Source organism: Saccostrea cucullata, unplaced genomic scaffold, assembly GCF_032062105.1.
Source record: "Saccostrea cucullata isolate Sc308-1 unplaced genomic scaffold, CSIRO_AGI_Scuc_v1 ctg320, whole genome shotgun sequence".
NCBI classification, from domain to species: Eukaryota; Metazoa; Mollusca; class Bivalvia; order Ostreida; family Ostreidae; genus Saccostrea; species Saccostrea cuccullata.
Window position 1 is genome coordinate 140,599 of NW_026930920.1, and position 24,453 is coordinate 165,051.

General features: G+C 34.4%; 2 protein-coding genes and 2 non-coding genes across 5 annotated transcripts; 3 read left to right on the forward strand and 1 right to left on the reverse strand.

The window, feature by feature from the left end:
* Window positions 1-594: 594 nt before the first annotated feature.
* On the reverse strand, window positions 595-2,710 carry LOC134230595 (putative ankyrin repeat protein RF_0381). The gene is made up of 2 exons (XM_062712437.1): window positions 2,572-2,710; window positions 595-2,205 (listed from the first exon to the last, which is right to left on the reverse strand). The coding sequence occupies exons 1-2, from the start codon at window positions 2,708-2,710 to the stop codon at window positions 914-916; spliced, it is 1,431 nt and encodes a 476-aa protein (XP_062568421.1). The 3' UTR covers window positions 595-913.
* Window positions 2,711-8,151: 5,441 nt separating this feature from the next.
* LOC134230575 (leucine-rich repeat-containing protein 74A-like) lies at window positions 8,152-20,718 on the forward strand. Of its 2 annotated transcripts, none has more exons than XM_062712403.1 (14): window positions 8,152-8,372; window positions 9,873-10,172; window positions 12,084-12,268; window positions 12,392-12,499; window positions 14,637-14,730; window positions 15,092-15,147; window positions 15,308-15,386; window positions 15,779-15,864; window positions 15,971-16,165; window positions 16,255-16,350; window positions 16,587-16,859; window positions 16,947-17,032; window positions 17,448-17,759; window positions 20,522-20,718. In XM_062712403.1, the coding sequence occupies exons 2-14, from the start codon at window positions 9,998-10,000 to the stop codon at window positions 20,607-20,609; spliced, it is 1,833 nt and encodes a 610-aa protein (XP_062568387.1). In that variant the 5' UTR covers window positions 8,152-8,372; window positions 9,873-9,997; the 3' UTR covers window positions 20,610-20,718. The 2 variants fall into 2 exon arrangements, with proteins under 2 accessions (XP_062568387.1, XP_062568386.1); XM_062712402.1 differs by lacking the exon at window positions 8,152-8,372 and adding an exon at window positions 8,808-9,089.
* Window positions 18,371-18,493, forward strand: Trnal-caa (transfer RNA leucine (anticodon CAA)). The gene is made up of 2 exons: window positions 18,371-18,408; window positions 18,448-18,493. It is a non-coding gene; the product is annotated as a tRNA-Leu (tRNA).
* Window positions 20,719-21,662: 944 nt separating the features above from the next.
* On the forward strand, window positions 21,663-21,785 carry Trnal-caa (transfer RNA leucine (anticodon CAA)). Its single transcript has 2 exons — window positions 21,663-21,700; window positions 21,740-21,785. It is a non-coding gene; the product is annotated as a tRNA-Leu (tRNA).
* The last annotated feature ends 2,668 nt before the right edge of the window (window positions 21,786-24,453 follow it).

Here is a 24,453-nt window from a genome sequence, read left to right on the forward strand (position 1 = left end):
AAACAAGAAAGAAACTTTCTGTATTCCAGTGGCTGACCCTCAGCTTTTTTAAAAAAGCTAACCTTGTAATCAGTGTTATCGTAGCTCTCTACACATACGAGGAAAAGCAGGAGAGGGAACCAGACTGGCCTGTTTGTTTACATTCAGCTGCGGTACCAGATTAATTCTGATTCTGACAAAATCGGACCGTGGTATTAGGATCGCAAACTCACTGTCAGTGTCTTATTATTTATATTGATAGTTTTAAAATAATTTTTTCATCGGAAGTTTTAATCTGATATTCTTGTTATTTATCTGTTAATACAATATAAACGTATGATTTATGTAAGAAATTCATTCTACTTTGTAAATGAGCCCAGCTCTCTCTACTTCTGAGTACTTTGATTTTTTAATTATATTTAAAGTAATGGAATAAGATCAAAATTAAATTATAAATCACTTTTAAAATATATTTTGCTATCACGTTACACAATTTTGCATTATGACAGTGTAACCTTAATTTGTGCGAAAAACCATGTGAGTTTAAAAAGTGCGTTGAGCTGTAGTTTGAGTGGTAGAAGATCAAAAAATTACGCATTTCAAGCTTCCAAAGGCTTTAAGGATGGTATCAAAACTTTAAACAATATATTTCACTGCTTCATGTTTAGCAAACAAATGGTTTGTATTTTAACAATAAGCATACAACACTCCTACTTAAAAGTTAGTTCTTCTTGCCCACTAAGTTGATTTTTCTTACACCCTAAGAAATGGCTTTAAGCTCAGTTGATTAAATATTAAAATGCAGTTGATAATACATTAAAATGCAGAAAATCTGTAAAATTCACTTGTTTTAGTGTATGTATTGAATACTTTTGCTGTTGTAAATCAAGCATATGTACTAGAAATTAACAATACAAGAAAGATAACTCGGTTTTCAACCAATGACAATGCTGTCCACGTAACGATATAGGGCTACACAATTATCATACACAAATTCATAAAAAGAGCGTTTGCGTAAAGGTTCAATAACCATATCTGATAGCATCTCAATCTCGTTTTCAATTTGTTTAAGCTTTTGGAGATATCGTTGACGATACTTGGCAATTGTCTGATCTACAACAGGACTGTTTACAGTAGTATCGTTAACGATATTTTGATACCGATTCAAAATACGTAGAGCTAGTGCATTTTTCCTCGATTGGCACAATTCAATAGTTGTTCTCCCATCACCAAGCTTCACCTCTGGATCCACTCCCAGTTTTAGGAGAATAAGAAGCTGCACAAGCAACTCCTGGTTTCGGTTAGGTTCGAAGACCACAACTCGTTCATTAGAAATGAACGTTTCTGGAAGACATTGTAAAAGGACGTGTAATGGAGTCTTCCCCTCTCGGTTTTTTATACTTGAATCGGCTCCAATTTTAATAAACTCTGAGAGAGATTTCCATTTCTCATTTGATTTATTCATCAAGTCAGCTGTTCCCCTTCGGCTGGTCAGTCCAAAATCAACCATTAGATCGCCGTCTTTTAATTTGTTCATCCTCTCCAATACGTACTCGACGGTTTCGACTTCCTTTTTCTGATCGAATACTTGTTCCAGAGCCGTCGGTTCCAGTGATGTATCAGAGAGCAGCAAATGAAGAGGTGTGTTTCCGTCACGATCTTTCCCGTTTATCTTCACAGATTTTGACACGAGAAGTTGTATGAGAAAAACACTGTAGTTCCATGCAGCGAAATGCAACGTGCCTCTTCCGGAAAAGTCACAGGCATGTACATTGGCTCCTCTGTCAATCAGCCATTTTGCCACTGCTTCGTTTCCTGCTCTACATGCTATCAAAAGTGGCGTCATGCCATTCAGTTCATCACGGAATTCCAAAGATGCACCGTGTCTGAGCAGGTAGCGACATACATCGAGCTGATTTGCCCCACAAGCCAGTAAGAAGGCATTGAAGCCAAGACTGTCAGTTTTCGATATTAAGGCACCCTGAGAGCGAAGAAATTTGACCAGTTTCAGATGTCCTCTCTGACTTGCTATCATGAGAGGAGTGGTTCCTTCGAAATAACCATACAGCGCTTTTTGTCCATCCTCAACACAACGAAAAAATCTAGGTCCTTCTTGCAGCTTTTGATTTGGGTCCGGTCCCTCTTTAATCATACATTGAGTAAATTCAAGGTTACCTTCAAACACAGCTTGATGCAGTCGTGGGACATCAAATGCGTTACTTTCATCTGTAGATGAAAGAAGTTTTTATTTGAAAATCAAAAAAGGTATCTTGAAAAGTTATATAAATAATGGTTTTAATTCATATGTCATTTGTATGGTGGCATATCTATCACGTGGTCCAAGAGCACTGGATACTAATAATTTGGGGGGGGGGGTGTAAAAGAAATATTGGCTCATTTCATTGAGTGATTAACATAATTGTATACCGTATAATTAAAACTCAGAGATTAAAAAAGTTAGAGTATTTATATTTGAGTATATAATTTCATGTAAATCTGATTTTGATAAAATAATTGTTTTATGCTTTATTTATTCAGACGCTCTTTTTTACATTTGAAAAAGTACAGGAATAATTTTATGTTTTATATTACCTAAGGTGATGTGTTTGCCACATTGTCCTTGATAAAAACTGACACGATGCACTTCAGACAGAACTATAAGTCGTTGACAGTTGGTTTTAATGTCTTGATAACATTCAGCATAATCTTCCAACTCCTCGGTCTCACACATCTAAGGAATAGGAAGGATACAATTTCAAATTTAACTTGTAATTTAAAATGAAACTAAAATTTTATAAAATGACTTTGTTATGTCTTACCGTGTAGTGATTCTCTTCTAGGCGTGTATGTTATGCGAGACAAAATATGTTGTGAATTATTGTCAGCAGGTATACTGTTTTTCCGCTTCGGTGAAGTTGTTGACAGACGTTACAATTCATCAAAAATTGAAATTTCGACTTCCAACGCTACGCTAACTATTAACATGTACATTTTAAATTAACTAGTTTAAAATATATCACAATAAATAATTGGTTGAAGTATTCTTTTTTTTTTTTTTGGCCATGATAATCCATAAGAAGTATTTTTCGTAATATAAGATACCTCCAAGTCGTTGTTTCCATTTTATGTTGTATTTTGCAACAATGAAACATATTCAAACTATACTCTTTAAGGTCAAGATCTAGTAAATGGAGGGTGCCTACAGATTTATCAAATGCAAGAAATGAATTCCTTAAATGATGCTTTATAACTTTAGTTTGATCAAAAAAGGTGTTTCGGGGCATAATTTGTAGGAAAATAAGATGAAAAACCATATTTCAAACTGTCATTTTCAATGAAAAATTAAGAAAACGAGTCATGAATATGGGAGTTTTTTCCATATCACACAAACAAAATGTATCCAGATTGCCTACAGTCTTTCAGAAAACGGTAATTTGTATGTTCTTGGTCTCTTCTTTTAAATAATGTTTAATTTAATATAGGTATCCGGACTACTTTTCAGGTGATTTCAAATTGAATTCCATGAAAATACTTTATTTTCTACATAATTCTATTAGAGCCGTAAAGTACGGGAAAAAGAAAGTTGAAAGTGATTATGACGTCATAATGGATCTAGCACCAAAAAGTTAGTCTAAAGTCATTTACTAGATTTTGACCTTAATACTCCTTAGACGCAATTTTTCTTGGTCCTCTTGCAATAAATTTAAAAGTTAAAAAAATCGTTCTTTTCTTTGAGTGTAAGGAAAAGCTCATATATTCGTATACTCTTTCTCAAAGTTTCATCCAGTCTAAATATTAAACAGCTTGATTATTAATTTCAGGCAAAATTATGTCATTTCTGGGCCAACATTTTTTTAAATCAGTATTTTCTTGGTAGATCGTATCCATACATATGTTATTTCGACCAAATACAATAATCAAGAAAATCCGATCAGGTTTTATTATCACGAAAGTGAAGTAAAAGAAACAATTTAAAATGAGAATATTAAAACATTCATATTGATAAAAATTGAAAATCATTTTTGGCTAATAGGATGTTAAGATATATATATATATTTTTAAAAAGCATCTTATTGGAAACGATAGGAATAGGAGTTTGGCAGTTGTAGTAAAATGTGTTTATTATTTAGATAATTTGCTTAGACATGTGTGAATTTCAGCCATCTATAATACGTTTTCTGCTTTTCCGAACTGATGCAGTATATTATTTTATAAGTTTGAATAACAAAAAGTATCCACTATCTCTCGAAACACATTTTTGAATCATGATTTTATTCTCTTCTTAATTTACTGTAGATCTAACATACTTTAATTGAGAGATATCATCTGTACTCCTTTCTTTAAATCAACCATTATGAACAAAGGGATTTTTAACCTTAACATGCCTAGAAAATTCTTCCTCAAATGCGAAGAAAACGAATAGGGATCAGTTTACTGTAATTTCAAGGAAGGCCATAATATCGACATAACTTGCAAAATATATTGATTTAATTAAAGAAGATTGTTTATATTTTGGTATCATCACTTATTTGTCAATAACATGGCTCGTTGTAGAAACTTTTCGCATGCGGAAAATATTCAGCCATTCCCCACGATAAATTAAAGTCCAGGCTTTTTGATATCATTGACAGCTGCTTTATTTATAAACAAAATTGGAACTTGTAAATTTACTCACCTTGTCATTGGTCATTTGCAAATTTATTTTGTTTAATTTAAGCATTCTAATTGTGCACAGTAGTACACTGAAGTTGATATTAAAAAGATGGTAGAGTTTCTGATTGACAGTATCAATGTAGTATTAGGAGACCAGGTTTTCCAACAGTCTATTGGAATCCCCATGGGTACCAATTGCGCCCCGTTGTAAGCAGACCTATTTTCGTATTCATATGAATCAGAATTTGTCCAAAATATTAACGGGAAAAGAAGTAAACACCTGCTGTGGCCTTCAACTCGACATTTAAATATATCGACGACGTATTGTCAATTAACAATGTTTATTTCCATTCTTATGTCGATAAGATATTTCCCTGTGAGCTTGAAAGATACCACAGATTCTGACAAATTTGTTTCATATCTACATATTTTGCTTGAAAAAGATGTTAATGGTAATCTAACAACCAAGCTTTGTGACAAACGAGATGAATTCAACTTTCTAATTGTGAACATCCCTTACTTATGCAGCAATACGGGCTTGATATCTCCCAGTTGATTCGATACGCAAGAGCATTCTCTACGTATGAATAATTTTTAAAACGAGGTAAGTTACTGACCGATAAGTTGCTGAAGCAAGAATATCAGCAGTCTCCGTTTAAAGTCATAATTAAAATGGTCGATACAATGCCCTTGTCGGCAAATACAATGTATCATCAAATCAAATGCCGACTAACGTTTTTCATACTAATTGTTAGGCCATTATATACACACTGAATGAATTCTCGGCGGATTATTCCGTTATTTCCCGATCATGACAAGGAACACACTGCGAGTGTGACCGGTCGACAGGAGATGTTCACTCTTCAATGGCACCTGGCGCCACCTCTGTTGTTCTGAAGGTCCATGTTTGCTCTGCTCCTATTTTATTTTGGACTTTTGAGCTTGAATACTGTTCGTTATCTTCATGTATTATATTCTAAAAATTTACAGTATGAAAGACGTCAGACATGTTGTATTTGCAAGCAAGATAATTTCATAGCCCATGGAATATGGAAAATGTTGATTTTTACGGGATTGTTGATATCCTTATATTATTAAATTATTTGTCAATTATAGTTTACCTCGTTTTAGAAATTGTAAACATTTGCACGTAGAACTTATGTATCGAATCCAATGGAAGACATAAACATACAACAAACCAACGATTTCCACAATTGGTGTTGATAAAAGATTCTGCATTTTAAAAGACATTCGTAAGACGCGGTTTACAGGAGAAAATACATAGGATTTTTTTTGGGGGGGGAGGGTTGTTGTTGTTATTGATGATGACACTCATTGAGAATGATTTTCAATGCAAAATGTTTAGGCAGTGAAAAGCAATAAAATATATACATTACTGCTCGCTTATACACGACTTGCGCGGATCCAGAGATGCTTTCGTTTTTTTAAGATCTCAACAGACAATTCCTAAGGAAAAATCACTTCTACATTTATGCTAAACTTCTTACATTTGGCAAGGCACTATGAACTTCGGATAATCATACTGTGACCTCCCATGGCTTATGAAGCTAGCGCCCAATCAAAAGGCTACAGTTATGTGATCAGTACCCCAGTTTTAATTTAAAAGAACTACTTGCATTTATTCATATCATACAGCTGTATTACTAATAATAGTAGTAAGGGTTTGACATATAGTGCACTCACAACTGGGTTGTGCATAATGTGTTAACCCTGACTACTATCTCGGCACAGCAACACTATTTTATAAACAAAGGTCCAGAATGACTCTGCCTTCCTTTCATCTTTTAAGACAATAGAACATTTTGAATTTAATCTTAAAGATAATATAAAATTATTTCGAAACAAGAATTTGTCTATTAAATATGTGAAGGTATCTAAGAGTATTCGAGCTAAAATTCCATTGAAGATTACAAAATAGGAGCGGCGCAAATATAGATCTCCAAAACACCAAGAGGTTGGACCAAGTGCCATGGAGGAGCGAGCACCCCCCATCTCCACCGACCGGTCAACCGCAGGGTACTCCTTGTCATGATCGGGAAAAAAAAGAAAACTACGTGGACAACTCAGTGTGTATATGAAGGCCCAACAATCAGTATGATAAAAGTCAGTCAGCATTTGACTTAATGATTATTGTATTTGCTGATAAGGTCATTGTATTGACCATAGAACTTAAGAATGGTTGCTTTAAACGAGACTGCCGATAATCTTGCTTCAACTACTTGTTTCTCAGTAATTTCTCGTTTTAGAAATTGTTCATACGTAGAGCTTGCTCTTCCGTATCGAAACAACTGAGAGATATATAAACTCCCTTTGCAGGTTACAAAGGTAGATCGATGCATAAGTAAGGGAAGCTGACGACTGAAAAGTTAAATTCATCTCGTTTATCATAAAGTTTTGTTGTTAGATAACCATTAACATCTTTTTCCGGTAAAAATATCCTAATATGAAACAAATGTGTCAAACTCTGTGGTATCTTTTAGTTCAATCTCACCTGGATATATCATATAGACATAAGAATGGAAATACATGTAACTACTGTAAATTGACAATACGTCGTCGATATACATATAAATCTAAATGTCGAGTTGAAGGTCACAACGTGTTTTCTGAAAGGTCTGCTTATAACGGGGCGTAAATGGTACTCATGGGAATGTCAATAGATTGTTGGAAGACCTGGTCTCCGAAAACATATAAATATTATCAATTAGAAATTCGACCTTCTTTTTCATTAAAACTTCAGAGTACTTTTGTGTACAATCAGATTGTTTTTTAACAACGTAGTTTTGAAAATTACCTATAAACAATGTACCATTTAATGTTTCATTTCTTTTTAATTTATCATCCATGTATTAATTTTTGTCACAATTTTATCCGTCTTAAAGTATAACGAAAAAGTCATAATCTATTGTACATTTTCGCTAGTCCTGCAGTTTGAAAAGTAAATATAACAAAGGATTAAAGAATTCTCTCCATTTCCTTGAATAAAGGTACAACTTCCGTACATTTTATGTTTGCTATACAATCAGTGATTTTATCTAAAGCAGTTATACTTGTGTCATGCCTTCCTACAGAATGAATTATATTCTACAAGGCGAGAATAACCTCTGTTGATGAAGAGTCTCCTTTAGTATATTTAAACTATCAAAGAATTAGCCTTCGATTTCTGACAGTTACTGTAGAGTTCGCATGGTATTTTAGTTTACACTGAACCTAGGTTGATTTTTGTGTAAGAAAGTTTAATATACTGTTTTGTTTAATTTCGAAAAGGTTTCCACCTTTTATTACTTTCAATATTGCTCGGAACCAACTCTCGTATATAACTAGCCTGATTTTTACGTAACAAATGCTCTAGTATTTACTTGTATCTACTTAAAATACAAATATGTGTCGCCCGTAAGAACACTTGATGATAGAATTTCTTCAAATTTGCCAATTAGTTGTCACTGTATTTGTAAACTTCGTAAAAATACGTTAATTTTGTTCAATTATGCTTTGAAATAGAACTGAGTTTACTTATAAGTCCGTGCCGAGCAGAGAAGGACCACAGAGTTTAAATGAAAATATTGATTCTTTTTCTTTCTTCGTCTTTGAAAAAATATTTCTTTTATGTGAGACACACCGGAGTTCCCTTAAATCCAGGGTAAGAATTTTAAAGCTGGTGGACACAAATGTAAGTTGGAAAATAAAGTAACTTCTATACAGGAAGGTCCGTGCGAATGGTAAGGGGTTTTCATGTCTTCTTTTTGTCAATTATAAACGTGTAAGTCAAGAAAAGTTCGTTTCTTTCTACTGTACAATTTGTGTATAAAGGACAAATCAACTTGGTATTCTGATGTTGATGTATTTGTATTTATACGGAACATGTAAACTTTGATAGCTTAATATCTATATAAAGTGTTTTGAACTTTCTATAAATGCTTTAAGTGGTCAATAAATTACAGGAAAAGACTGAGTATTGACGAACGGTTACGAAAATTATGAGACGAGCATTCGAATAAGTTGCGATAAAGCATGTCTCCAGATCTTTTGATATCTCTCCTGGGAGTATTTCAATACTTCTTGAAGGACCTGAAAAGAAACTGCAAAACTTATAAAAATTAATCAACAACAGGCTAAATCTCCCTTCCGAAATTAATCTGTCAGAACGGGTCATTTGTACAAGCTCGATATAAAAATAAAATGCTTATCAAAATTTTAAATGGATAAGAAAATCCTCCCATAGAAAACCTAAAATATCTTTTCAGCGAATGAATACAGTTGTGAAGTGCCTCTTATGATTCGCGGACAATAGCGCACTTACAAAGTAACTCTCCACTTAATGGGGACGTCTTAATGCAGGTGAAGAAACAAAAACTTTTTTAAAATAATAAATTTGATTGAACCAAGCACGTACCCTGTTTCTAAGGATCCGAAGTTCAATCAAGATACTGTTCGAGGTAAGTAATGATTAATCACAAAATCTGAGAGTGGTTTAAAGAATTGGGTGATCAAAGATAACACAGATAGTTTTAAACGCGTTATATTACAGCCAGAAATATATAAGTATTATATCCAAATTAAAACGTCCTCCTATTTCAATGTAATAAAAAATATATTATGTCTAGCAAGTTTTACAATGACATCGCTAGTGAAAGAAGCTTAAAGATTTGGAAGATAGCGCACTACGTGTGAAATAAGCAGGATCTTATATTTTTTTAATTGTGTATTGACATGTAATGACTAATACTTGTATTTGAATGATTCTGGGAGTATCATTATAACTCTATTGAAGAAAAACGACTTCTAGACACCTGCAATAAGACAGAGTCGACTACTTTGGAAGATTTACGTGGAGAACGTAAACAGAGGTTATTGAGATACAAAATCTTCCAAGGCTGCTCCTACTCGAATGATTTATCTCTCTAATACCGCGATCAAACATCTTGTTTAAGAACCGTACTGATATTGATCAATTTTTTACGGGTATACCACCGAAAAGGTTACCTTTCCCATTATAAATGAGCACAATCATTGATTTCACGATACTTTCTCTTGCCGTTCACCCCCTGTTGTGGAGCGACCAAAGACCTTTGGAGGAACTTACATTTACAATGCGTTTACAATTGCTTCTCGTTTGGGACATATCAGCTTTAACGCTTCGATTAACTGTTTAAACTTCCAATCGGAAATTAATAATTTTCATTTTTTTTTAAATTGAATTGAAAAATCCATCTTTTCAGGTGTGAAAGAAATGACGAGGAGCATAATGAAAACGGTATACACCTGATTGTAAATGTAAATAGCGAAATCAAACATCACGACAGACATCTTTAGTGAGCAGTAAAGATTACAAAGACTGTAAAAAATGATTTCGGAGACTAGTGCTGGACAGAAGTCTGGGAAGCGAGCGAAGGCGAAGAAAGTGTCAAAGGAGATAGAGGCTGAAATGAATGCAATTAAGGAGGTAACCATCGCCAATAACCTCATCACAGCGGAAGTCCCAGAACCGGAAGACTATGATACAGATCTGGAAGAAGAAAGTAGGTCTTAATTATTGTGTTTAATAGTGGTGACTGTTTTAAAAACGGTACCAAAAAAAATTCAACATCACTTAGTGAACTTAGGATTTTGGAAATTTATAAAAAGTAAGGTAATGTTTTCAAATTGCTTCTAAAATTAAACAGACACTGGTTTCATTTATGCAAATATCATCAACAATATTGACACAAATTAGTTACTTGTGAATTTAATTGCTTCCCATTTTCCTTTACAGAAATGTAATTGGCAAATCAATGTTTCTATTATAGAAATTATACACAATGTAGAACTATTTCTGGCATGTTAATTGGTTAAGCATTGGAATCAGAACATTTGTTGCTTTGTATTCACAGAATTCAATGTAGAATTACGTGTCAAAAATATGATTGTTTCTCAAATTTTGCCACAGCACTTGCCAAAAAATATTCTATGCAATTCAGGTAACTTTTAAAGTAATCAAGAAACAATGGTTTTTACGTTAATGAATCTAATCGTCCTTGTCAATTTTTTTAAAAAGCTGATAATGTTACGGAAGAAGAAAACGCTTGAAAATTAATAAACCAAAAAGAATGCGGATATTTCTTAATTCTCTGATACAGAGAAGGAAAGTAACATTGTGTAAGCAGAATTTAATTATATACTTCAATGTTTTACTATAGCCTCGATCCTTTTTTTTTTTAATTTGAAATATGAAAACCGGTAGGGAAGCTTGTAGAGGGCCTTGTTATTTAAAAGCTGTCGATATCAGTGACAGAATATATTGACAGACTTGTTAAATACATGCTTTAAAACGTATACCAGGTATTTGTAATGTTTAATTTAGGTCGACAACGACATATACGCGGAATTTTGATAACTGTTAAGACATTCTCACGAGTTTTCTATCAAACTCAGTTTAAGATTGTCAATAAATCCAATCGAAGTACTAGTATTTACGGTATTACCCTCAACAAAAATTGTGGATATTTTCTCAATGCATCATGTTGCTGACAACGATAATTTTATCATTTAGATTAAAGCATTTCCAAAGCATTTTGTTTTAATTTTTCTGTTATTTAGCAAGTTAAGTTTGACATTCTGTGGGAGTATTATTGCTGTGAAACATCCATTAGACTTAATTAAGTTTTAAATACAGGGGCATTAATCCGGAGAAAGCAAGCAGACAAAGATAAAAGGAACGGTAATGGTGACAGATTGTATAATAGAAGATCTAGACACAAACCACGAATTAATATTTGTTTTTCTAGTATTTTGGTTTCTTTGTCACAAGGGCGAGTAGTGGATGTACCTTTTAGATTCGGGGTTTTTTTGGTTTTCAAGAATCACAGGCCCGTAGCAACGGTTTCAAAAGTGGGAGGACCAAACCCCCATCCCCCTAAAAAAATCTGACAAGCAGAAACACATATTTAACTGTCAAAATCGTGGGATTTACCAGTGCTTGATCTAACAGTAAACAAGGGGGACGCAACTTGTATCTAAAGAAAAAATTACCAAAGCAAACTACTATACCCTGAAAAAGATCCCGAGCCCCTTGCCTTGTACGGTTCTACGGGCCTGTAAACAATCATTTTACTAACACAGTGCTGGATTCTTAGGAAACCCTTATTGTGTCATCCATTCTGTAACTTTGTTCACTAGGTTTTTGTAGACACACGATGTAAATGTTGTCAAGGATTTCCGTCTTTCGGTCGAAGGTACTTCTTGTTATATGAAATGGGATTTTGTAGTCGTAAATTTGCCAAGATTCAATAATTCAAGAATCTCCTTCTAGCAAATTCATTACATGCTTGTCATAAATTGTTCTAGAAAATTTGAAGTCATAGATGCATTACACCATTTTGGTTTCTTTATATATATATTATTAGATTTTTCGTTTGTTTCAAAGTTCAAACTTGGGTGTGTCTTTGCTTTAGAATACCCTAAATGCTATACGGTGCCTTTAGAGGAACGTCCACGTGTAATTTACACAAAAGCGTGTCAAAAATTCAACTTGACTCCATCTTCCTCCTGCCTCAGGGGAATGACGTCAGGGGTCGTGAACCTGAATCATCAAAATCTGGGACCAGATGGCGCCAAAGCTGTGGCATTAGGCTTGGTTGTAAGTTAATTTGCAAAATTAATGCATTGCCTCTTTCGTTTCAAAATTGTATTTATGTATTTCTATGTTTGAAGATTTTACCGATATCATTTAAGCACACTTGGCATTTTGTTGTTATTGTAGTTATGTGAGACGGTGTCTGAACTTCACATGTCAGGGAACAATATGGGACACACGGGAACCAAATATATCCTAGACATGCTCCGAGAAAACGAAAATATAGCAGTAGTGGTAAACTATTCACATTTTTGTTTAGCAGAAATATATAATTTATTACAAATGGGACAAAAGCATTTAGCGTTTATAGGTCCATTCATTGAAGATTCTGGGTGTCTTGTATTTGGTCTGTTTGCGCGTACATCTCTCTCTCTTTCTCTCTCCAGCTGTCTGTTTGTCCAGAAAAACTTTTAACTTGGCCTTATCCCATGACCGACAAATTTTTCTTTGATCTTCGCAAGGGTGTATTTCTCATATCAACATAAGTGTGGTGATATATTAAATATCACATATGTGATATAAAGCTAGTGATATCCAACGGTTATACTCATGATGTAGGAGGAGCTATGCAAATGAGACAAAAATTCGTTTAGAACTAGATTTTCATGAACTAACAAAAACAAGAGAAAAACAAAACAAAACAGATAACACAGTTTAAATCAAAATGCACAAATCTTTACAAAAAATACATCGACACTGTCAGGCGGAGCATAATTCTCGAAGCGGATAACTTCATCTCCCATGATAGAAATTCGCACATTCAATAGTAGCATTTTCCTTCCCGGCATCCTCTGAAAAGTTCATATAATGAACACCTTGCTCTCATGTACCGTAGAATATCGGAACAAATCGGATATAAAGTCCTCGGGGTAGGGGAAACCATATGCGCACCTGGCTTCAATTACAGTGTACAAAACGTGATATATAAAGTACACAACTAGCGAGTATTTCGGGAATGGTTTTAAACTCACCAAGTTGCTGTTTTGCTGAGATTTCCAGTCGTTGAACACTTGAACCATGTTGACTGCCCAAAATTGAATTTACTTTCTTGATTTTTTAAGCGCACTTATTTCAATGGCCGACACATGTTTTTGGTATTTTCAGTCCATTTAAAACGTTTCAATCCCGGAAACTGTAAATCGAAATTCATAAAGTCCTGGCCCCATGGGTGTGTGCTTGACTCGATTGAAAATTATCCTATGAAAAACGACGATTCTTTACGCTGAACCCCTTCTGCCATTTTCGCCAGATCATAGAACAAATGAATTGATTACCTCAAGAAAGTGATCACGTGTTACAGTACTATGAAAATTACCAAATTTGTAAATCCGTTACTTGGATACCAAAAAACCCTTCGCGTTAAGACTATCACGTGGTTCTGTTTCAGTGTCTTTATTAGTTGATGTAAAGAAAATACCAAATATGGGAAAATCAAATGAAGGGTCATGGGATAAATCAGTTACATGATTGACAGCTCGATGATGCATACAAAATATCGTTTCGTTATTGCAAACTCGGAGGCTAACGCCTCCTCGCGTGCAATAACTCAACGATATTTTGTATGCATCATCTCGTGTCATCATGTAACTATTACATAACTTTTGACGGCCTTATTCCTTGTGACAAGGCCTTGAGGAGTGAGGCACCTTTGGTACCAATAATTTAACCTTCTGTCACTGAACTTGAAGTTAAACCTATTTCTGAAAAAATTAACCTTCAGTGGTGATTACTTTTAAAGAGGTGCGTGTCCTTTTGTTTTATCAATTACTTGCATTTCCCTTATAAGAAGACTTTTCTTTGTATACCATCACGTTTGATCATTTGATTTTTGACCTTGGGAGTTTAAAGTTCTTTAAAAAAAAACTTTAATCTCAGCCATAACTTTCGAATTGTAGGTGATTTGGCTTTCACATTTCAGGGATGCATTCTTTGTGACTTTGCCTTTCGTAAAATACAAATAGTTCCATATCATGATGTGAGCTTGGAGTACGGCATACTTTTGAAAAATCTTAACCTGAGTCATAACTTTAGAATAGCTGGTGCAAAGGCTTTCATATTCTTCATATTCCTTGTAAGAATTTCTCCCTTTGGTGGCAAAGTTCCTTGTCTCAGAACGTTGAACTCAGAGAATGTCCTGTAGCTCCTTTTGAAAAAAAAACCTTTTAATTTTGACTTCTAGTATAATTTCTGTATGATTGGTGCAAGACCTTTAATATTCCTTATGGCAAGACATTTCTTTGATTAAAAAATTTCTTTCCTTAAAGATTGATTTACATTGAAACTTTAATTTTGGCCATGAGCTGTCACTTGGAAACATCCTGCTTCACAAACACATTTTGTTGGAGCTGTAAATCAAGATTTTATTTTACAGAACCTAGCTGAGAATAACATGCAATCTGATGGTGCCGGGTTATTGTGTGAAATGTTAAACGAGAATGATGCAATTTTGTCTGTTAATGTCTCAGGTAACCTATATAGATTCAATGTTAAATATAAAGAAAATCTCAGCTTCAATGCACGTACTCGGAAAAAGAATCTAATTATGAATAATTTATCTCAATAATAAACATATCCGTCGATTTTTTTACACAAATGATATTAAATCAAATTCATTGATAATATTTAGGGTCTTAATTACTCGATTTATTAAATATTGATGAACATAAACCATTGAACGAATGTTTCGCAGATTCGATATTTTTATACCGGTATTTGCATTTTTGCAAGTTGATACCCGGGTTTTCGAATCATTAACGTGTTTTATTTAGGACTTGTATCAATGCATTTTATTTCATAAAAGTAAATGTTTTCGAATTTTTTTTACAGGGAACAATTTTAAACCTACAGATGCCCATTCATTTTACACAATGATGTCATATTATGTACGTACATCTGAGCTTCTTTTTTGTTCTTGTTGTTGTTTATCTGTAATGATCCTGAATTTGTTATCTGCATCTGGCTATTGTTTATAAATTATATTGTACAAATTAGATGTTAATAATTTGACGAACTTGAGAAATCCACTATTGCTTAATTTTGTAGAGGTGTACTTTGAAGGAACTCGATATTTCTAACAATAATTTTGGAGAATATGGTGGAAAGCTTATAGGTGAAGCAATAGGTAAGATCACTGTCGATGATTATATGTACTGTATACAGTCTTCACAGTTGCAAACAATTTTGTCTTAATTTAAATTCGCCCGATCACTTAGTTGTCCTTCTCTAATTCGCCCCCCCTTTTTTTTTTTAAATTTACCTACTGTGGAGAGAGTTAAAGGGGCGAAAATAAATCGGTAGCGTAAATTTCGCTGAATGCCGTGAACGGATCATGAATAATGTAATGTCGAGTCCATGTATGTATTAAAATATTGGACAGACTGGTTGCCTGAAATCTTTTTTTCTCATTTACCAAGGCCTTGAATGGAATACTAGATACAGCCGCCATGTGAATTTTTAAATCTAATGACAATTCAAAAAATATATCAAAAAGATGAATTCCTATGTTTATTTCAGGTAACAATGACACAATTGAAACACTTAACATAAGCTGGAATGGATTTGGTGTCAATGGAGCTAAGGCAATAGCTAAAGGACTCGAGGTAAACTTGTTTTTTTAAGTCAAATTGTTCGAAACACAAGTATTTCGGTTATATGAAATTATCACGTTGCTTACTTGCACAAAGTATTTTCATTTTTGTCTTCTAGGAAAACACGTGCCTGAAGTCTTTAGACATATCGTGGAATGGACTTGAAGATCATGGGTCAGAAATGATCGCTGCCGCGACATCAATTAATGACATCATGATTAATTTAAATTTATCAGCCAATAGAATTGGACAGAAAGGACTTGGGCTAGTTTTAAAGGCCATATCAAATAATAAATCAATAAAGTCGTTAAATGTAAGATTTTAAAATATATGATACATTTCGTGAAATGATAGTGTTATTTAGAAGTCTGTCATTTTAATGAATTATATTGCTTATAATAGGTGACTCGAAATCCTATAACATTTGAAGGACCAGTTATTGCAGTTCAAATAATATTGGAACATCCTGAATGTGGACTGGAATCCATAGAGTTTAGGGTAAACGTATCCGTATTAAAACAAGTTTATTAAGGCTAAATTAAGGCTAAGTAGAGACTAAGGTTACACTTTTTACAATTATACAAGTTTATTTTATAAACAAGATAAAGCGGAAAATTCTATAGGTTATGATGTACTGTGCAAATATAAAACATTCAAATTTCGAAAAAAGTTATTGATACTTTCTTAATAAGTATTTCATTTTAAAAGAAACTTTTTTCACTTTTTGAATGTAGGATATGTGTGTTCCTCGTCAGTTTTTACCCATTTTAATGAAAATCCACGAAGCCAAACCAGAGTTCCGGGTCAAACATGGCGGATATGTGAACGCCTCGGATGTTCTCCATCACTCTATGGAACAGAGAATGGAGCACGTCCTAAATGACCCTATGATGAGATTATTACAATACGTTCACGACCGAAAGCTTCGACTCGCCGACCTTTTCTTCCAGTTTGATACAGACAGGAACATGACCATCAGTGACAGTGAATTCGTCGCTGGAATCAGGGTATTGTGTCATTGTCTTGTTTGATATTAGGAGTTTTCGCTATAAACATATTGTCTTGAATCTGAGTTTCAACCTTTGTTTTTGTAGAAAGCAGGAATTCCGATGACAGATACCCAGATACAAGAACTTGTAGATAAACTAGATGTTGATGGAGATGGCGAGATTGATTTCGGGTATCTCTTAAAAATTGTATATTTATTATACTTATATAATTAACCCCCGTTTATCATAACCAAGAGGCAAAAGTAATTTAAATATACATGTAATTGAAATATAAGAAATGCGTTATCGAAATTTTTTTTTTTGGGGGGGGGGGGGGGAGTTCGATAACAACTGTGTCAAAAAAAGTTTTCTTTTAGTCGGATTTTTTTGTTCTGGTTTTGTTGTGATTGTCTGTTCATCGGTTTAACTTTAATAACTTTTAAAAAAAAATCCATCAATCCAATACTTCGGTTAATTTAAACCACATTTGATTCAAGAGAATCAATTACTTTGAAGGAAGAAAATACTCATGAAGGAAGAAATATTTTATATGATACTCAGCCCTAATACTTAACTATTTTATATAAGGGGCTTTTGTCTATAAAGGGAATTGAAACTTGGAGAAAAGAAATATCTACAGAGAATACAAAAAGTTGGCGTTGAATTACCGTTTGGGAGCAAGACAGGAAAATCAACATCTCGGCCGGCCTCCAAAATGTCCAATGCGAGATCTAGACCAGCGTCCAACACGTCACGTCCGGTTTCAAGCACGTCTGTGCAAGCCATGGACAGACCTATGTCCAACACGTCACGTCCAGTTTCCCAAAGATCTGTGCAAACCATAGAAAGACCAATGTCTAACTCTTCACGGAAAACGGAGCGTCCTAAAACAGTTCCAGACACAATTTTATTGTCAAAGTAAGTACTTTTAAATTTTAGGCTAAATCTTTTACTTTTATAAAATTTTCAAAGTACATTTTTTTTTAGTTATTGATGACTGAGTATGAAGTATGTTTGTAAGTGTGTTAAAAACGGTTCGTAAAGCAAATAAAAAAGTAAAAGTCAAACACTTAAAGGATGACCTATTTATTCAAAATTCACTTTGGATATTTCTTTAGAATGAATAAAAAAAAACCGAATTCAGGCGGCGTACACGACGAGATGGAGCTCAGATCGTCGGTCTAACTTGATTCAAACTCTTCTGGAATTAGAGCAAGAAATTTCGTTTATATTAGATATTTATTCCATTCAGAATGCCCACCAAAATGCTTAAGCACCAAAACAATCAAGTAAAAAGGTACAGAGGATTATAAAAAGGTTACAAGATGTTATAAAACTCATAAACTAAAACTCGTAAACATTCATATATTAGGGAAAATCCAGGTTTTGCTAGTGCTAAGGTAATAATCACTGGAACAAATCAATCAGTCCATGTAATCATAATCATTAGGTACCGTTCATTTATATTATTCACTTTAAATCATATATCATCAACAAAAAGTTTCAGTCATATAAATTAGTGTATGTATGTCAGGATGGCCGAGCGGTCTAAGGCGCCAGACTCAAGAGCTATAACTCTTCAATCACAAAACGTGATTTGCGAGTGTTCTGGTCCACGAATGTGGGCGTGGGTTCGAATCCCACTTCTGACAAACTTTTTTTTTTATTTTAAAAATCCAACCTTTTTATGCTTGTTTGAGCAAAAATCAAATCATGTCTCTTTCTACAATAAAATGATTCATATTTAATTTTGTATCTCTTCACACTTCAATTATACACCTATGATTTCAAAAGTGAAGTACTTTTTTTAATTATTTGTTATTTAACATCCCTTTCGAGAATTTCTTACTCATATGGAGACACCACCACTTGCCGGTGAAGAACTGTAAATTCTGTTCTATACTTGGCACTCAGGGCCATTGAGCACTGAGCAGTGAGGGATCTTTTTCGTGCCAGCACCTACTGTTGCACGGAACCTCGGTTTATACGGTCTCGTTCGAAGGACGTAACTTAACCAGGGATCGACATTAACGGTTGTCCGATTGCCCGGGACAAGTAAATCATTAGTTACAAGTGAAATTATCGAAGTACTTGTCCGATCGGGCAAGTGGATATTTCTGATAGAAACATTTTTTTTAATCTTACACTAGTTTATAAACAAAACAATAAATTGAACAGTTGATTTCCGCCAAAAACGGGACATCGTTTTTGCATTTGGAATCCCTCGGTAGCGTTTCTGGATCATACCTGTACTTTTATTTAAAAAATCGGGCTTGTTATTGTTTTCTTTCGTAGTTAACAAAAAATACGCTCTCCGTCTGACGTACAACTTATAATGAACTTACGTTAATGAACTTGCCCGAAGGACAAGTGAATATAAAAGTTAATGTCTATCCCTGTTAACGTTCAACTCCTTACTTTGAGACTATAGAGTAGACGCTCTAACCACTGTGCCATGCGAATGACCCTTTTTTTATTGAATAGTGAGAGAATATCATAGTGATATTTTAAAAATATCAAGATTGCAATTAAACTCTTAATTAAATGAATCATCCTGACTGGGATTTACAAAATTGTTTCTTATATGTAGTTTAAATCCATATTTACAATTTTTTTAATCACCGTCGTTAACCTTTTAGTCTCAAATGCTCAACTGTGATACTCACCCAATGACTGGGTATAGCTTGTATCGCACTGTCCCAACACTGACTTCTGAGGGAGACACAATAAAGGAAAATTCAAGACTATTCATATTTGGATCTGATTGTTAAATCATCGAGGAATTCATGGGGACATCTTGATCAATCGTATGATTTCCAGTTGATTTTTCAGGCTCCAACAGCAGCTTTGTAAGCGGTGGCAAAATCTTTGGCATGCCAACAAATTTCGAAGTTGAGTGCGAAGCATCCATTTTTAAAACTTTGAATGCGTTTGTTCATTTTACCATTCGTAGCACCATCATTTGAGCATATTGCATATCGTGGTGTATTCTTATTAAATTTATCTTCGCCTTACGAAAACAGAAGGATTCCGATTGTTTCCCTTTGTCTTAGAAAGACAGCGCTACTACGTTAAGGTCTCGCAATACCAAATTAAGTGTAGCCCTTGTATTAACATGTATATATTGCTATGACAACTAGATGGCACTACGGTGTCGGCTAAGTCAAATTCGCGATCTGTTGAAATGTTTCACGAGATATTATAAGCTTGAACCACAGGCGCTTGTTTAATTCATACAGTAAGTTTAGTTTTCTACTATATAAAATGTAGTAGAAAACTAAAGTTACTGTATGAAACAAGCACCTGTGGCTTTAGCACATGCCTCTAGATCGCTTTAATTCAAGTTACAAAAACGGGAGTGGGGTTTTTTGTTTGTATTGTTTTACGTCCCTCTTGAGAATTTTTCACTCGTAAGGAGACGATATAAAACCTAGATTTAACCAGTTTAAAAATGTTTAATGCTAATGGATTGATAATGGCAATGAGTTTTGCATCCTCGCAAGCCACAGTTACTGAGTCAACATGTGGACCCCAGGGGTCCAACGCAATGTGATGACTCTGGCAAATCGAGGATGTGTGTTTTGATAACAAGTAAAGGAGACTATATTCAATGTATATATTTTTAGAAAGTGTTTGAAAGGTTTTTAGTTTATAAATATATTATATGAATACTATTTCAGAGAAATGAGCGACTTGAAAACGGATTTAAAGGACTTGACAGACAGTTCCTCGTCAGCAGGATCAGAGGAAGAGGCAGATGACACCTAACCTACACTGATGGAACAGTTTACTCAATGTGCCAAAATTATTTGAACAAGGACCTACAGCAATCGCATTCCATATTATAATATTCTAACATATTTAATAAATATGAATACATCTAGATACAATCGTGAAATAATTTAATAATGCATGAACATTGTTTATTACGCTTAGTAATAGACAATAATTGCAGCCCTGTTCTACCCCCGGGGTCATGATTTGAACAATTTAAAATCTAAACTACCCCCAGGATGCTTCCACATAAATTTCATCTTTCCGGCGTGGCTCAGTGATTCTTGAGAAGATTTTCAAAAAAAATTTCCTATATAATTCAGTGTAAAACTTGGATTCCCTGTTGTGGCCCCACCCTACCTCCTGGGGTCATCAGACATATGATTATAATAATATAAAATATACACAACACCATATGCTTCCATGAAAGTCTCAGCTTTCCCGGTTCAGTAGTTCTTGAAAGAAGATTTTCAAAAATAGCTTCAATGTTTTTCATTTTCAGTGTAAAACTTAGATGTGACCGCCCTATACACGGGGTCAAAACTTGAACAATTTTGAATCTACACTACCCCAGGATACTACCAACTAAGTTTCAGCTTCTATGGCCCAGTGGTTCTTCAGAAGAAGTCTTTTTAATGGCCCTACCCTATTTTTTGTCATTTCTTGATTATCTTCCCTTGTAATGAGATTTGGTCCTTCATTTTAGCGAATGAAACTTCACTTCATTCAAAGATGCTTTGTACCATATTTCATTGTAATTTGCCAAGTGGTTCTTAAAAGATGTTGAAAATGTGAAAAAGTTTACAGACGGACAACGAGTTATCAGAAAAGCTCACATGAGCTTTCAGCTCAGATGTGCTAAAAGTGTTGAACAACTGGAAAACACACCAATTCAATGATAGGCGTCAAGGAATAGCAATAATTACTCAAATCAGGTTTATTTTTAAATGAAATCATGAGGTAAATTTCAAAAGGTTTCGTTAAATGTCATAAATTTGCATGTATCAATAAAATCTGCATTCAACTAAATGTGGGTGCATGTACAATGTCAGGATGGCCGAGCGGTCTAAGGCGCCAGACTCAAAAGCTATAACTCTTCGATCACAAATCGTGATTTCTGAGTGTTCTGGTCCACGAATGTGGGCGTGGGTTCGAATCCCACTTCTGACAAATTTTTTAATCATCCATTCAATGAATATCAAGTAAAAAAAATTATCTTTTTTCCTAAAAAAAAAAACTGTCATTTTTAAAAATAACTCTGACAGTTTACACACCTTTCATTATACATTTCTACACATATATAAAATTTTCAACGGTGAAATACTTTGTCACAGTTTGTGAAAATTTCAAACGTGATATTTTGAAAAAGTTTGAAAGAATATCATAAGTGATGAAGCAAAACAGGAGATTTTGTCGCTTCACGAAGATTAAATTTATCGTCCTTAAAAAGGCAAAAACTGCCAAAATGTTATTGAAATCCAAATTTGCATTTTTTTTTTTAAACTCAGTCGCTTAGCTATTAAATCTGAACGCTTAAATATTATGTCCAAGCCTATGATGATATGCTGGGACACATGCAGTAGAGGAAAGTTCCCATTCCAGTTCGTATTTAATCGAACCATATATCGGTAGACTCGTGAGGACATCTTAATCAATCGTGTGATTGCCATTTGATTTTATCAAGCTTCGGCAAAACTTCGTATCTGGTGGTATATTATTTGGCATGTCACAAGATTCTTGCAGGTCCTTGCGAAACATCAGTTGCGCGTGTACATTTTGACATTCGTAAGACAAACGTTTATGCATCTTGTCAAATCATTATGTATTCGCATTGAATTTTAAATTTACATGTATTATATTCGGTCCATCGGATAATTTACCCTACGAAGGCAGTTCTAAAAAAAAATAATAAATTATAAAGAGGAAAATAAAACAAACATGATTTTAAACACGTTTATTTTGATTTACCGATTATTGGCCAAGTTCAATTGAATAAAGGCTCTAAAAAATAGTAGCCACTGATTTTTATAAAAGTTTCAGTAGAAACAACACATGTATCCTGACTTGGACAATTTTCAATCCAAGCCAATCGAGTATATCTCTGAGAAAGAATAATCCAGCCATGCCTCTAATAATCAAATCAGATATTTGTCCAGAATATATTATTAATATTTTGTTAGACTAGTTTAGAAACAATGTGATTGAAAGTATTTCCCCCCCAAAATTCTGTCTGCTACAAACTTTGCGCACCTTTCGTTTTAGGATCCAAGGCAAAGAGAGGGAATTTGAGAAATTCCGATCCCGATCTAGATTATGTTCTATTCAACCCAACTCAAATGACAGCAACAAAGTTTTCCACATGAAATAAATTCTTTAAATTAATACTAGTATATATGCTATTGCCTTACAAATGTAAAGGGACTATGTGAAGGCCCCGCAGTACCACTGTGTCCATCATATTAGTGCAGGCAAGTCAAATTAATTCAGCTAAAAATATTTCAGATGAGGTTCGTTTGCTTGTATGGTGTTTAACGTCCCTTTCGATAACTTTTCACTCATAAGGAGACGCCACCATTTGCCGATGGAGAGCTTTAAATTTTGTCCTATACTCGGCACTTAGGGCCATTGAGCACAAGGGATCTTTTTCGTGCCAGCACCTACTGCGACACGGGACCTCGGTTTATACGGTCTCATTCGAAGAACTGGTCTCCATGTCCCACAGTGGGATTCGCACCCGCGACGTAAGGATCAAGTCCTTACTTCTCGACTCTACAGCATACGCTCTAACCACTGTGCCGGCGTACAATAGGGTGAACACAGTACTTTAAAAAAGGGCTGTTCTTTGTGCTTTTAAAAGGTCCAACAGTAACAGCCAGTCTTGAACAACTATATAATATATAAAAACCTGGTTCTGACACACCCGTTCCATACTATAAAGTTTGAGGAAAAACGCAATGCTTTTGGAACCAGTAAGCCATTGATAAACCTTACTTCCACAAGAGGTATGGAGTAGTTTATTGAGAGAATTTTTAAATTTATGTGCCCAACTAACTGGAGAATACTTTTTGAATTCTTGCACATAAGGTTTGCTGATTTGCCGAAGACTATGGACCAGAGGACAAAAACATGTTAAAAAAAAGCGTTTTGTGAAGTTTATTTCATTGTTTTGAAATTCAGTCTGTAATATTATTTCTAACCTTTAATAAATGTTGTGAGTAGGAAACGTTTTATCAGGAGTATCAACGACAGCGCACCGCTATTGATACGACTTTTAAAATCATTAGTGGTAACGACGGCACACCACTGTCGATACAATTTTATCATTAGTGGTAGCGACGGCGTACCACTGTTGATACGATTCTATCATTAGTGGTAAAGACGTCGCATAACTGTTGATACCATTTTATCATTGGAGAACAAATACGTTTTTATTAATTCAGTATTTTTATACCCCCCGCTTGGAAAGTGGGAGGGTATACTGTAATCGGTATGTCCGTCCGTCCGTCTGTCTGTTACGCTTTGGGGTACCCATCTCTTATCCGGAACTCCTCTTATACCACTGAGTGAAATTTAATGAAACTTTCACAGAATCTTTATTACATATTGCCATTGTGCACCTCCTATTTTACTTTTTGATCCGACATATATTTTGGGTTTCCCGGCCACAGCATATAACCATATGGGAGGCGGGGGGTATCATTTAGTGAGCTGATTGCTCACAGTACCTCTAGTTTATAAGTAGATTTTTTTAATTATAAATGGTTACTACACGGCACCCTGAATAACTGTCCATTGTTCTCTAACATCAATGAACAGAAATATAACGTTTCACACTGAC